Raw genomic sequence first — 11986 nt, 5'->3', positions numbered from 1 at the left:
AGCCCTTACTATGTGCAAAGCACTGTTCTAAGCGCTGGGGAGGTTACAAAGTGATCGGGGGGGCTCACAATCTTAATCCCCATTTTACAGATGAGGTAACTGAGACACAGAGAAGTGAAGTGACTTGCCCAAGGTCACACAGCTGACAATTGACGGAGCCGGGGTTTGAACCCATGACCTCTGACTCCAAAGCCCGTGGCTGTTTCCATTGAGCCATGCTGCTTCCCAGCGCTTAGAACAGTGCTTTGCACATAGTAAGCGCTTAACAAATGCCATTATTATTATTATTATTATTATTGTTATTACAACAAAACAAAACATGTGGACAGGTGTCAAGTCATCAGAATAAATAGAAGTAAAGCTAGATGCACATCATTAACAAAATAAATAGGATAGTAAATATGTACAAGTAAAATAAATAGAGTAATAAATCTGTACAAACATATATACAGGCGATGTGGGGAGGGGAAGGAGGTAGGGCGGGAGGGATGGGGAGGGGGAGAGGAAAAGAGGGGGCTCAGTCTGGGAAGGCCTCCTGGAGGAGGTGAGCTCTCAGTAGGGCTTTGAAGGGAGGAAGAGAGCTAGCTCGGCGGATGTGCGGAGGGAGGGCACTCCAGGCCAGGGGGTTGAAGTATGGACTGAAGCGGAGAGACAGGAGTCAGCGAGGAGGCAGATGCAGTAGTCAAAGCGGGATAGGATAAGTGACTCGATCAGTGGGGTAGCAGTTCAATGGACTGAATGGAATAGTTATAGAATATTGGAGGGAGGCAAAAGACTGGAAGTCCCTGTGGGGAAACAGGACAGATTTCCAGGCGGTGGATGTATGGGAAAAAGAGCAGGTGAGAAGGTTGTGGTCTGACAGGGGAATTTCAGGATTGGTGAAGGTAGAGACTGAATTTACTAGAGATTATAAAATCAAGTTGGTGAGTGTGTGAGGGAGGTGCAGCAGAAGGTCACTGGAGTAATAATAATAATAATAACAATGGCATTTATTAAGCACTTACGTGCAAAGCACTATTCTAAGCACTGGGGAGGTTACAAGGTGATCAGGTTGTCTCACGTGGGGCTCACAGTCTTAATCCTCATTTTACAGATGAAGGAACTGAGGCCCAGAGAAGTTAAGTGACTTGCCCAAAGTCACACAGCTGACAGGTGGCGGAGGCGGAATTTGAACCCATGACCTCTGACTCCAAAGCCCGGACTCTTTCCACTGAGCCACGCTGCTTCTCTTGAGTAGAGGAGTGAGGGAAGGTGGACAGTGGGAGGATTGTCGGGCACATACACAAAGATGGATTTAGGGTTGGAGAATGAGAGAGGATTGTAAGCAAGGGATCAAAATGATCAGAAAGTTGGGGACGGGGGCTGGGGGGTGGTAGAGGACCATGACTAGTAACCCCTACTGAGAGGTCACCTCCTCCAATAGGCCTTCCCAGACTGAGCCCCCTTTTTCCTCTCCTCCTCCCCACCCCCCTGCCCTACCTCCTTCCCCTCCCCACAACACCTGTATATATGTTTGTACAGATTTATTACTGTATTTATTTTACTTGTACATATTTACTATTCTATTTATTTTGTTAATGATGTGCATTTAGCTTTAATTCTATGTATTCTGACGACTTGACACCTGTCCACAATGTTCTGTTTTGTTGTTTGTCTCCCCCTTCTAGACTGTGAGCCCGTTGTTGGGTAGGGACCATTTCTATGTGGGGTATTTATGGGGCAGAGTGGAGAAATAAATAAATAAATGTATTTTACTTGTACATATCTATTCTATTTATTTCATTTTGTTAATATGTTTTGTTTTGTTCTCTGTCTCCCCCTTCTAGACTGTGAGCCCACTGTTGGGTAGGGACCGTCTCTATATGTTGCCGACTTGTACTTCCCAAGCGCTTAGTCCAGTGCTCTGCACACAGTAAGCGCTCAATAAATGCAATTGAATGACTGAATGAGTGGGTAGAAAAGGCAGATGATACGGGAGTCAAAGGAAGGGAAAGAGCGGGATGGGCGGGATGATGAGAAAGCAGCATCGGGGAGGGAGAAGAAAGCCGATTCCTCCCCCTTTCCCAATAAGCCTGGGAAAAGTGAGAAGATGAGGCCCCCTCTACAGAGAGCGGCAGGGGAGACTGTCGTCTTGGGAGAGCCGGGTTTCAGTGACAGTGAGAAGGAGCGGTGAGTGGGTCAGGAACAGGACAAGGATCAATCAATCAATCAATCAATCAATCATATTTATTGAGCGCTTACTGTGTGCAGAGCACTGTACTAAGTGCTTGGGAAGTACAAGTCGGCAACATATAGAGACAGTTCCTACCCAACAGTGGGCTCACAGTCTAAAAGAATCAATCAATCAATCAATCAATCAATCAATTGTATTTATTGAGCGCTTACTGTGTGCAGAGCAAAGGATGAAGAGAAGCTTTCCCACGATGGAGTAGGGGTCCCACGAGCCGCAGTTGGCTGAGGCTGTGGGGAGGATGCATGGGATGCAGATCCTGTGAGAGGAAGGAAGGGGATAAAGACCTGAGTGTCCTGACTCTCCATCCTGTGTTCTTTTTTATCATTATCGTTGTTGTTGTTATTGTTATTAATACTACTACTACTAATAATAATAATAATAATGGCTTTTGTTAAGCACTTACTATGTGCCAAGCACTGTTCTAAGCATGGCGGGGAGGGATACAAGGTAATCAGGTTGTCCCATGTGGGGCTCACAGTCTTAATCCCCATTGTACTGATGAGGTAACTGAGGCCCAGAGAGGTTAAGTGACTTGCCCAAAGTCACACAGCAGCCAAGCAGAGGAGCTGGGTTTAGAACCTCTGACTTCCAAGCCCGTGCTCTTTCCACTGAGCCATGCTACTTCATTTGCTAAGTGCTTATTATATGCCAAGCACTGTGCTAAGTGTTGGGGTAAACACAAGGGCATCAAACTAGACACAGTCTCTGCCTCTTCAAGGGGCTCACAGTCCAAGAGATGGGGGAGAACAGACATTTAATCCTCATTTTACAGATTAGGAAACTGAGGCACAGAGAAGCTGTTACTTGCCCAACATCACATAGCAAGCAAGAATCTATGATAGCAAGATGGTTACTCGATCCATTGTACAGCTACGCTACAGCTTAATGATGGCATTTATTAAGCGCTTACTACGTGCAAAGCACTGTTCTAAGCGCTGGGGAGGTTACAAGGTGATCAGGTTGTCCCACGGGGGGCTCACAGTCTTAATCCCCATTTTCCAGATGAGGTAACTGAGACACAGAGAAGTTAAGAGACTTGCCCAAAGTCACACAGCTGACAATTGGCAGAGCTGGGATTTGAACCCTTGACCTCTGACTCTGAAGCCTGGGCTCTTTCCAATAAGCCACACTGCTTCATGTAGCTTCCACCTACGATCATCATCATCATCAATCGTATTTATTGAGCGCTTACTATGTGCAGAGCACTGTACTAAGCGCTTGGGAAGTACAAATTGGCAACATATAGAGACAGTCCCTACCCAACAGTGGGCTCACAGTCTAAAAGGGGGAGACAGAGAACAAAACCAAACATACCAACAAAATAAAATAAATAGAATAGATATGTACAAGTAAAATAAATAAATAAATAAATAAATAGAGTAATAAATATGTACAAGCGTATATACATATATACAGGTGTATACATATATACAGGTGCTCTCAAAGAGTCTGAAAATGCATTCCTCTTCATTTTTGTCCCTACAGACTTTTGTAGGGGGAAAACAGAAATGCCTCCAAGATCTTCTCCAATTTTTCCCTTCCCACCTTCCCTTGCTACTTCCTTTTCCCCTGCTCTAAAAGCAGTTTCTCATTTATCTTATAGGGATCTGGCACAGTTGACTCGCAGGTGACACAAAGATTTACTACGGTTTTGTTTTGTAGTGGGAAAAAAACATTATTCCACAGGTTGTCAGGGCTTTTCCAGTGGTGGAGGCTGTTTGTTGCTGCAGATTGTTTTTCTAAATCATCCATAATCTCACAGTCTTTTTCCTGACCATTAAGAGATATCAGCATATTACGCCAATCAGTGGTGTCATTGAGCAGTTACTGTGTGCAGAGCACTATACTACACTTGAAACACGCTCCCTGTCCTCTAGAAGTTTAAAATCTAGTGGAGGACCTAACAATCAATCAATCGATGGTGTTTATTGAGCATTTACGATGAGCAGAGCACTGTACTAAGCACTTGGAAAAGAACAATGCAACAAAGTTAGTAGACACAATCCCCGCCCGCGAAGAGCTTAGAGGATGATAAGTGCTTGGATCAGCATGGTAATAATAATAATAATAATGGCATTTATTAAGCACTTACTATGTGCAAAGCACTGTTCTAAGCACTGGGGAGGTTACAAGGTGATCAGGTTGTCCCACGGTCTTCATCCCAATTTTCCAGATGAAGTAACTGAGGCCCAGAGAAGTTAAGTGACTTGCCCAAAGTCACACAGCTGACAAGTGGCGGAGGCGGGATTTGAACCCATGACCTCTGACTCCAGAGCCCAGCCTCTTTCCACTGAGCCGCACTGCTTCTCTAATAGTTTGGATGGAGAGGATGGGGCGGATTTTAGAGATGTTACGAAGGTAGAGACGACAGGATTTGGTGAGACTGAACACGTGGGTTGAATGACGGAGATAAGTCGAAGGTAATGTCAAGATTATGGTTTTAAGAGATTGGGAGGACAGTGGTGTTGTCTACAGTGATGGGAAAACCATGGGGAGGGCAGGGTTTGGGTGGAAAGATGAGAAGTTCTTGTTTTGGGCATGTTAAAATTGAGGTGTCAGTGGGACATCCACATAGAAAGCAGCGTGGCTCAGTGGAAAGAGCCCGGGCTTTGCAGTCAGAGCTCATGGGTTCAAATCCCGGCTCCGCCAATTGTCAGCTGTGTGACCTTGGTCGAGTCACTTAACTTCTCTGTGCTTCAGTTCCCTCATCTGTAAAATGGGGGTTAAGACTGTGAGCCCCCCGTGGGACAACCTGATCACCTTGTAACCTCCCCAGCGCTTGGAACAGTGCTTTGCACATAATAAGCACTTAATAAATGCCATTATTATTATTATTATTATTATAGAAATGTCCTAAAGGCAGGAGGAGGAAATGTAAGACTGTAGAGCAGAGAGAAAAATCCATATTATCATAATGTATATCCCCCGCAGAGTAGGCTGATTTCCCCTTCTCATTGGCAGTGGAGGACATCTGGCAAGCAGCGTGGCTCAGTGGAAAGAGCCCGGGCTTGGGAGCCGGAGGTCATGGGTTCAAATCCCGGCTCCACCAACTGTCAGCTGTGTGACCTTGGGCAAGTCACTTCACTTCTCCGGCCTCAGCGACCTCAACTGTGCAATGGGGATGAAGACCGTGAGCCCCTCGTGGGACAACCTGATCACCTCGCGCTTGTTAACCTAGCGCTTAACAAATGCCATCATCATCATTCCCGTGAGGCAGATATCATTTTCCCCACCTCGCGGCTGGAGAAACGGAGCTGGAAATGATGGACGACTTTCTTGGGTCCCGGTCAGCGGAGTCAAGATCGAGACCCGGTCCCCTGCCACCCAGCATGTACTCGTTCCGGGAAACCACTCGTTCCAGGAAAGCAATCTGCACAAGAGTCAGACCCCCCTGGGCCCTAGCCGCAGACCATCATGGCCTATCCCCTCCCCGCAACCCCAGGAGTGCTCGACGCCGATCTGGAAATAGCCAGAAGCGAGTTTCCAAGCACTTAGGGTTGGGCGGCGTTCCAGCTGATAGTGGACTGGTTTCAGCCAGCATTGGCAAGGAATAGGTAGGAATTGGGAAGGCCAGACCTGGCTCCAGATTAGCCCCAATTCCTTCAGGTAAAAGGAGGTAAACTGGGGAAAGGGGTCTCGCGTAGTTACCGCTCATGCAGGGTCTATTCTTCAGGCACAGAAATCTGGGCGTACCTACTGGGACCACCAATTACAGCTGCGCTAAGAAGAATTGTGCATTACTGACCAATCTACTGTACCTCGATCTTGTCGACCCCTCACCCATGTCCAGCCTCTGGCTTTTTTTTTTTAATAAATATTTATTAAGCGCTTACTATGTGCAAAGCACTGTTCTAAGCGCTGGGGAGGTTACAAGGTGATCGGGTTGTCCCACGGGGGGCTCAAAGTCTTAATCCCCATTTTACAGGTGAGGTAAACTGAGGCCCAGAGAAGTGAAGTGACTTGCCCAAAGTCACACAGCTGACAAGTAGCAGAGCCGGGATTGGAACCCATGACCTCTGACTCCAAAGCCCGGGCTCTTTCCACTGAGCCATGCTGCTTCTCTAGCCATGCTGCTTCTCTCCCTTGGAACTCCCTCTCCCTCCCTCCCTCTCCCTCCCTCTCCCTCCATAAGAGAAGCAGTGTGGCTCAGTGGAAAGAGCCTGGGCTTTGGAGTCAGAGGTCAGGGGTTCGAATCCCGGCTCCGCCACTTGGCAGCTGTGGACTTTGGGCAAGTCACTTCACTTCTCTGGGCCTCAGTTTACCTCACCTGTAAAATGGGGATTAAGACTGTGAGCCCCCCGTGGGACAACCTGACCACCTTGTAACCTCCGCAGAGCTTAGAACAGTGCTTTGCACATAGTAAGCGCTTAATAAATGCCATTATTATTATTATTATTATAGCCAACTGACGATCATCTCCCCACCTTCCAAGCCTTATTAAAATCACATCCGCTCCAAGAAACCAAGCTCTCATTTTCCCTACTCTCCCTCCCGCGTGGCTCTTGCACTTGGATTTGTACCCTTTATTCACTCTCAGCCCCACGGGAAGTTTGTATGCATCCATAATTGATTTTGTTGTCTGTCTCCCCCTTCTACTGTCAGCTCCTTGTGGGCAGGGAACACGTCTACCAAATTCCTTACATTGCACTCTCCCAAGCTCTTTGTACAATGCTTGGCATGCAGTAAACGCTCCATAAATATGATTGACTGATACTAGCTATTGTTAATAACTAGATATTTTGTTAATGATGTGCTTCTAGCTTTACTTCTATTTATTCTGATGACTTGACACCTGTCCACATGTTTTGTTTCGTTGTCTGTCTTCCCCTTCTAGACTGTAAGCCTGTTGTTGGGTAGGGACCGCCTCTATATGTTGCCAACTTGTACTTCCCAAGCACTTAGTACAGTGCTCTGCACACAGTAAACGCTCAATAAATACGATTGAATGAATGAAAAATGAATGGTGAGACAGAAGCTAGGGAGAAGCAGCCTGGCCTAGTGGAAAGAACATGAGCCTTGGAGACAGAGGACCTGAGTTCTAATGCCGGAGCTGCCATCTGTCTGCTGTATGATCTCGGGCAAGTCAGTTAAAGTTCTCGGTGCCTCAGTTTCCTCATCTGTAAAAAGGGGATTCGGTACTTATTCTCCCTCCTGCTTAGACTGTGAGTCCCCAAGGGGTCACTCATTCATTCATTCGATTCTATTTATTGAGCACTTACTCTGTGCAGATCACTGTACTAAGAGTCAGCTGTGTGACTTTGGGCAAGTCACTTAACTTCTCTGAGCCTCCTTTCTGTGAAATGGAGATTAAGACTGTGAACCTCCTGTGGGACAAACTGCTCACCTTGTAACCTCCCCAGCATTTAGAACAGTGCTTTGCACGTAGTAAGCACTTAATAAATGCATTATTATTATTATTATTATTACAACAACAGACACATTCCTTGCCCACGATGATCATTCAGAAGGCATTGCTCTGACTACAGAAGGCAGAAGAGTGCAACGCTATTGTGATGATTCTTACATCCCTATAAATACAAGGATTTGCGAGTTTACTGGAGGCTCTGCCCTGACAGAAAACGTACTCAAAATGGTTTAGTGCCGTTCCACCTGAAAGCAACTTGCCTCATGCTGCGCACCGAAGAGCACCTCTTAACAAAAATATCTAAAATGGCTCCCTAGGTCTACATGGCTGAGGCTCCATGGAAGATGGGCAGTTGTAAAATTCCCAAATATTATGTCAGATTAAGAATTTCTTGGACTCTGCACCCTGCACCAATCAAAGTGATGCTGGAGTCACTGTTAAACTTGGTCTGGCCGGGTATTTAGCTGCCCAGGAATACATCCTCATTAAGGGTCAGAGATTGTGTTGTACCATGAGAAGCAGCGTGACTCAGTGGTAAAAACACGGGCTTTGGAGTCAGAGGTCATGTGTTCAAATCCCAGCTTCACCAATTGTCAGCTGTGTGACTTTGGGCAAGGCACTTCACTTCTCTGTGCCTCAGTTCCCTCATCTGTAAAATGGGGATTAAGACTGTGAGCCCCATTCATTCATTCATTCAATCTTATTTATTGAGTGCTTACTGTGTGCAGAGCACTGTACTAAGTGCTTGGGAAGTACAAGTTGGCAACATATAGAGACGGTCCCTACCCAACAACGGGCTCACAGTCTAGAAGGGGGAGACAGACAACAAAACAAAACATATTAACAAAATAAAGTAAATGGAATAGTATTTGGATGTTTGGATGCAGAGCCATCCGTGCACCTGGCCGCCTGCCCCACAGCTAAGCTGGGCCTTGGGTCGTTTTTTGCCTGCGAAATGCTGACTCCTGGAGGGGCCATCGAGAGCCCTGATCCCAGAACCTGCCCAATCCGGATGCCGCTCCCATATTTTGGACAGTCGGCTCTCGGCCCCAGCTGGGAATCTCCAGGAGACAGACAGCCCAGCCTTGCCAGGGCCTGGTGGGGTGGGGGGCGGGAACTTATGCTTGGGGGTGAGGGGGTGGTAAAGTCCTTACGTCCTTGGCCGCCTTTGGGTCCGACACGCAGGTGAAGGTGATGTCACAGGTGGAGACCACCTCGGCGGGCGTTCGGCCCAGACGGGCCCCCTCCTGAATGAACAAATCACATTTCTCGGCAGTCCTACTCCAGACGGTCACCGTGTGGCCCATCTTTAGCAAGTTGGAGACGATGCCACTCCCCATGAGGCCCAGGCCCCAAAATCCTATCTTTTTTGTCGGTGGGGGTGATGCTGCCGTTGACGGCGGTGCTGTCCGCTGCCTGGATGGAAGTGGAGCCCGTCTCCTCTTCACATACTTTGAGTTTCTTGGTGATTGCCTGGTAGCAGACCACTGGCTTCTCGGTCTGGCTGAGCAGGAAGTGATGGAAGTGGGGGTCGCTGCCTTTCCCGGGCTCACTGACAACGCTGGGTGGCCATTTAAACCCAGCCACTAGCCCCTTCACCGTGCTGGACTCAGGGATTGTGAGATCCTTCTCGTCCTTCGGAGGCCGGCCTCGCTTCCGGGGGCTCTGCTCCTGGGACCGCTTCAGGGGGGACCGGGACCCCCGCTCCGAGGAGCCCGACGAGACACTCCGCTTCCCCTCAACCGGGCTCTTCTTCACCTTGCCCTCAGCTGTGCCGGCCCGGCACTTCTCGTCGCCCGTGGCTGGCCTGCTCCTGTCCTCCCTCGATCCGTGACGGTTCTTCTCCTCGGTGGAGCTGTGAGACGCCGCCTGGTCTTTGCCCTTGGCTTTCCGTAGGAACTCCTCCACAGCATCCACGGCCTGCTGGAAACACTTGCCCTTGTTGATCTTGATCATCTCCTCCTTGTGGGGATGATAGGGCTTCAGCTGCTCCACCTTGCCTGATCACCTTGAATCCACCCAGCGCTTAGGACAGTGCTTTGTGCATAGTAAACGCTTAACAAATACCATCATTATTATTATTATTACTTTTCAAGCACTTAGTACACTGCTCTGCACAAAGTAAGCGCTCAATAAATACAATTGAATAAATGAATGAATGAATTGTGTCTGGCCCGATTAACTTTAATCTACCCCAGTACTCGGTACAGTGCTTTACATTCATTCATTTATTCAATCATATTTATTTAGCACTTACTGTGTGCAGAGCACTGTACTAAGCAATTGGGCAGTACAATTCGGCAACTGATAGAGACAATCCCTACCCAACAATGGGCTCACGATCTAGAAGGGGGAGACAGACAACAAAATAATAACATCAATAACATCAAAATAGATAAGTCCCCTTCCTTCCTCTCTCCCCGTCCCCCTCTCCATCCCCCCCATCTTATCTCCTTCCCTTCCCCACAGCACCTGTATATATGTATATATGTTTGTACATATTTGTTACTCTATTTATTTATTTATTTTACTTGTACATATCTATTCTATTTATTTTATTTTGTTAGTATGTTTGGTTTTGTTCTCTGTCTCCCCCTTTTAGACTGTGAGCCCACTGTTGGGTAGGGACTGTCTCTATATGTTGCCAACTTGTACTTGCAAAGTGCTTAGTACAGTGCTCTGCACACAATAAGCGCTCAATAAATACGATTGATGGATGATGGATGGATGGATAAATAGAATTATATCGACACATCATTAATAAAATCAAGAGTAAATACATATGTACAAATATACACAAGTGTTGTGGGGAGGGGAAAAGGGTAGGGTAGGGGGGGTGATGGGGAGGGGAGGAGGAGCAGAGGAAAAGGGGGACTCAGCCTGGGAAGGCCTGCTGAAGGAGGTGAGCTCTCAGTAGGGCTTTGAAGAGGGGAAGAGAGCTAGTTTGGTGGATGTGCAGAGGGAGGGCATGCCAGACCAGGGGGAGGATGTGGGCCAGGGGTCGATGGCGGGACAGGCGAGAACGAGGCCCAGTGAGGAGGTGAGCGGCACCAAAGGAGCGGAGTGTGCGGTCTGGGCTGGGCTCCCACCCCCAGATTGACCTTGCGGGAGTCCGCGTCCTCCCGGAAATCAGCGGTGAGTTTAAGGACCAGAACGGGCTGAGCCTGTGGGACATCGTGGAAGAGGGAGGCCGCTGCCGTGGCCAGGGCTTCACACCGCCAAGAACCGACACTGTCGCCGAGCCCACCCCGGCCCGACCCCACTGACCAGCACGCCTGAAGGACATGCTCACTGAAGCAGTGTGGCTTAGTGGAAAGAGCTCAGGCCTGGAGGTCGTGGGTTCTAATCCTGGCTCCACCACTTGTCCACTGTGTGACTTTGGGCAAGTCATTTATCTTCTCTGTGCTTCAATCAATCAATCAATCAGTCGTATTTATTGAGCGCTTACTGTGTGCAGAGCACTGTACTAAGCGCTTGGGAAGTACAAGTTGGCAGCATTTAGAGACAGTTCCTACCCAACAGTGGGCTCACAGTCTAAAAGGGGGAGACAGGGAACAAAACCAAACATACTAACAAAATAAAATAAATAGAATAGATATGTACAAGTAAAATAAATAAATAAATATAGTAATAAATATGTACAAACATATATACATATATACAGGTGCTGTGGGGAAGGGAAGGAGGTAAGATGAGGGGGATGGAGGGGGGATGAGGGGGAGAGGAAGGAAGGGGCTCAGTCTGGGAAGGCCTCCTGGAGGAGGTGAGGCTTCAGTTCCCTCATCAATCCGACTGGCTCCCCCAAGCTTCCCGAAGATAGTCCCACGTCAGGGGAGTTTCAAGGAGTCTGGACCCCTGCGGCAGGCCATCCCTTTTCAAGTCTTAGGCGCTTTGGCCTCGGCCCTAACAAGGTGTCTCAGAAGAGCCTAACAAACCTAGAGAAGCAGCGTGACCTAGTGGCAGGAGTATTGGTTTGGGAGTCAGAGGTCAATCAATCAATCAATCAATCGTATTTATTGAGCGCTTACTATGTGCAGAGCACTGTACTAAGCGCTTGGGAAGTACAAATTGGCAACACATAGAGACAGTCCCTACCCAACAGTGGGCTCATAGTCTAAAAGGGGGAGACAGAGAACAGAACCAAACATACCAACAAAATAAAATAAATAGGAAAGAAATGTACAAGTAAAATAAATAAATAAATAGAGTAATAAATATGTACAACCATATATACATATATACAGGTGCTGTGGGGAAGGGAAGGAGGTAAGATGGGGGGATGGAGAGGGGGACGAGGGGGAGAGGAAGGAAGGGGCTCAGTCTGAGAAGGCCTCCTGGAGGAGGTGAGCTCTCAGCAGGGCCTTGAAGGGAGGAAGAGAGCTAGCTTG

General features: G+C 47.8%; 1 protein-coding gene across 1 annotated transcript; it reads right to left on the bottom strand.

Moving 5' to 3' along the window:
* Positions 1-3787: 3787 nt before the first annotated feature.
* On the bottom strand, positions 3788-9587 carry LOC119927231 (putative oxidoreductase GLYR1). The gene is given in 5 exon segments (XM_038745774.1): positions 3788-4003; positions 5472-5603; positions 8547-8693; positions 8753-8968; positions 8970-9587. Coding segments are annotated over 5 exon segments (1296 nt in total). The 5' UTR covers positions 9555-9587.
* Positions 9588-11986: the final 2399 nt, after the last annotated feature.

Source organism: Tachyglossus aculeatus, chromosome 1 (genome assembly GCF_015852505.1).
Source record: "Tachyglossus aculeatus isolate mTacAcu1 chromosome 1, mTacAcu1.pri, whole genome shotgun sequence".
In the NCBI taxonomy this organism is placed as follows: Eukaryota; Metazoa; Chordata; class Mammalia; order Monotremata; family Tachyglossidae; genus Tachyglossus; species Tachyglossus aculeatus.
This window is presented reverse-complemented; position numbering and strand designations above follow the sequence as displayed.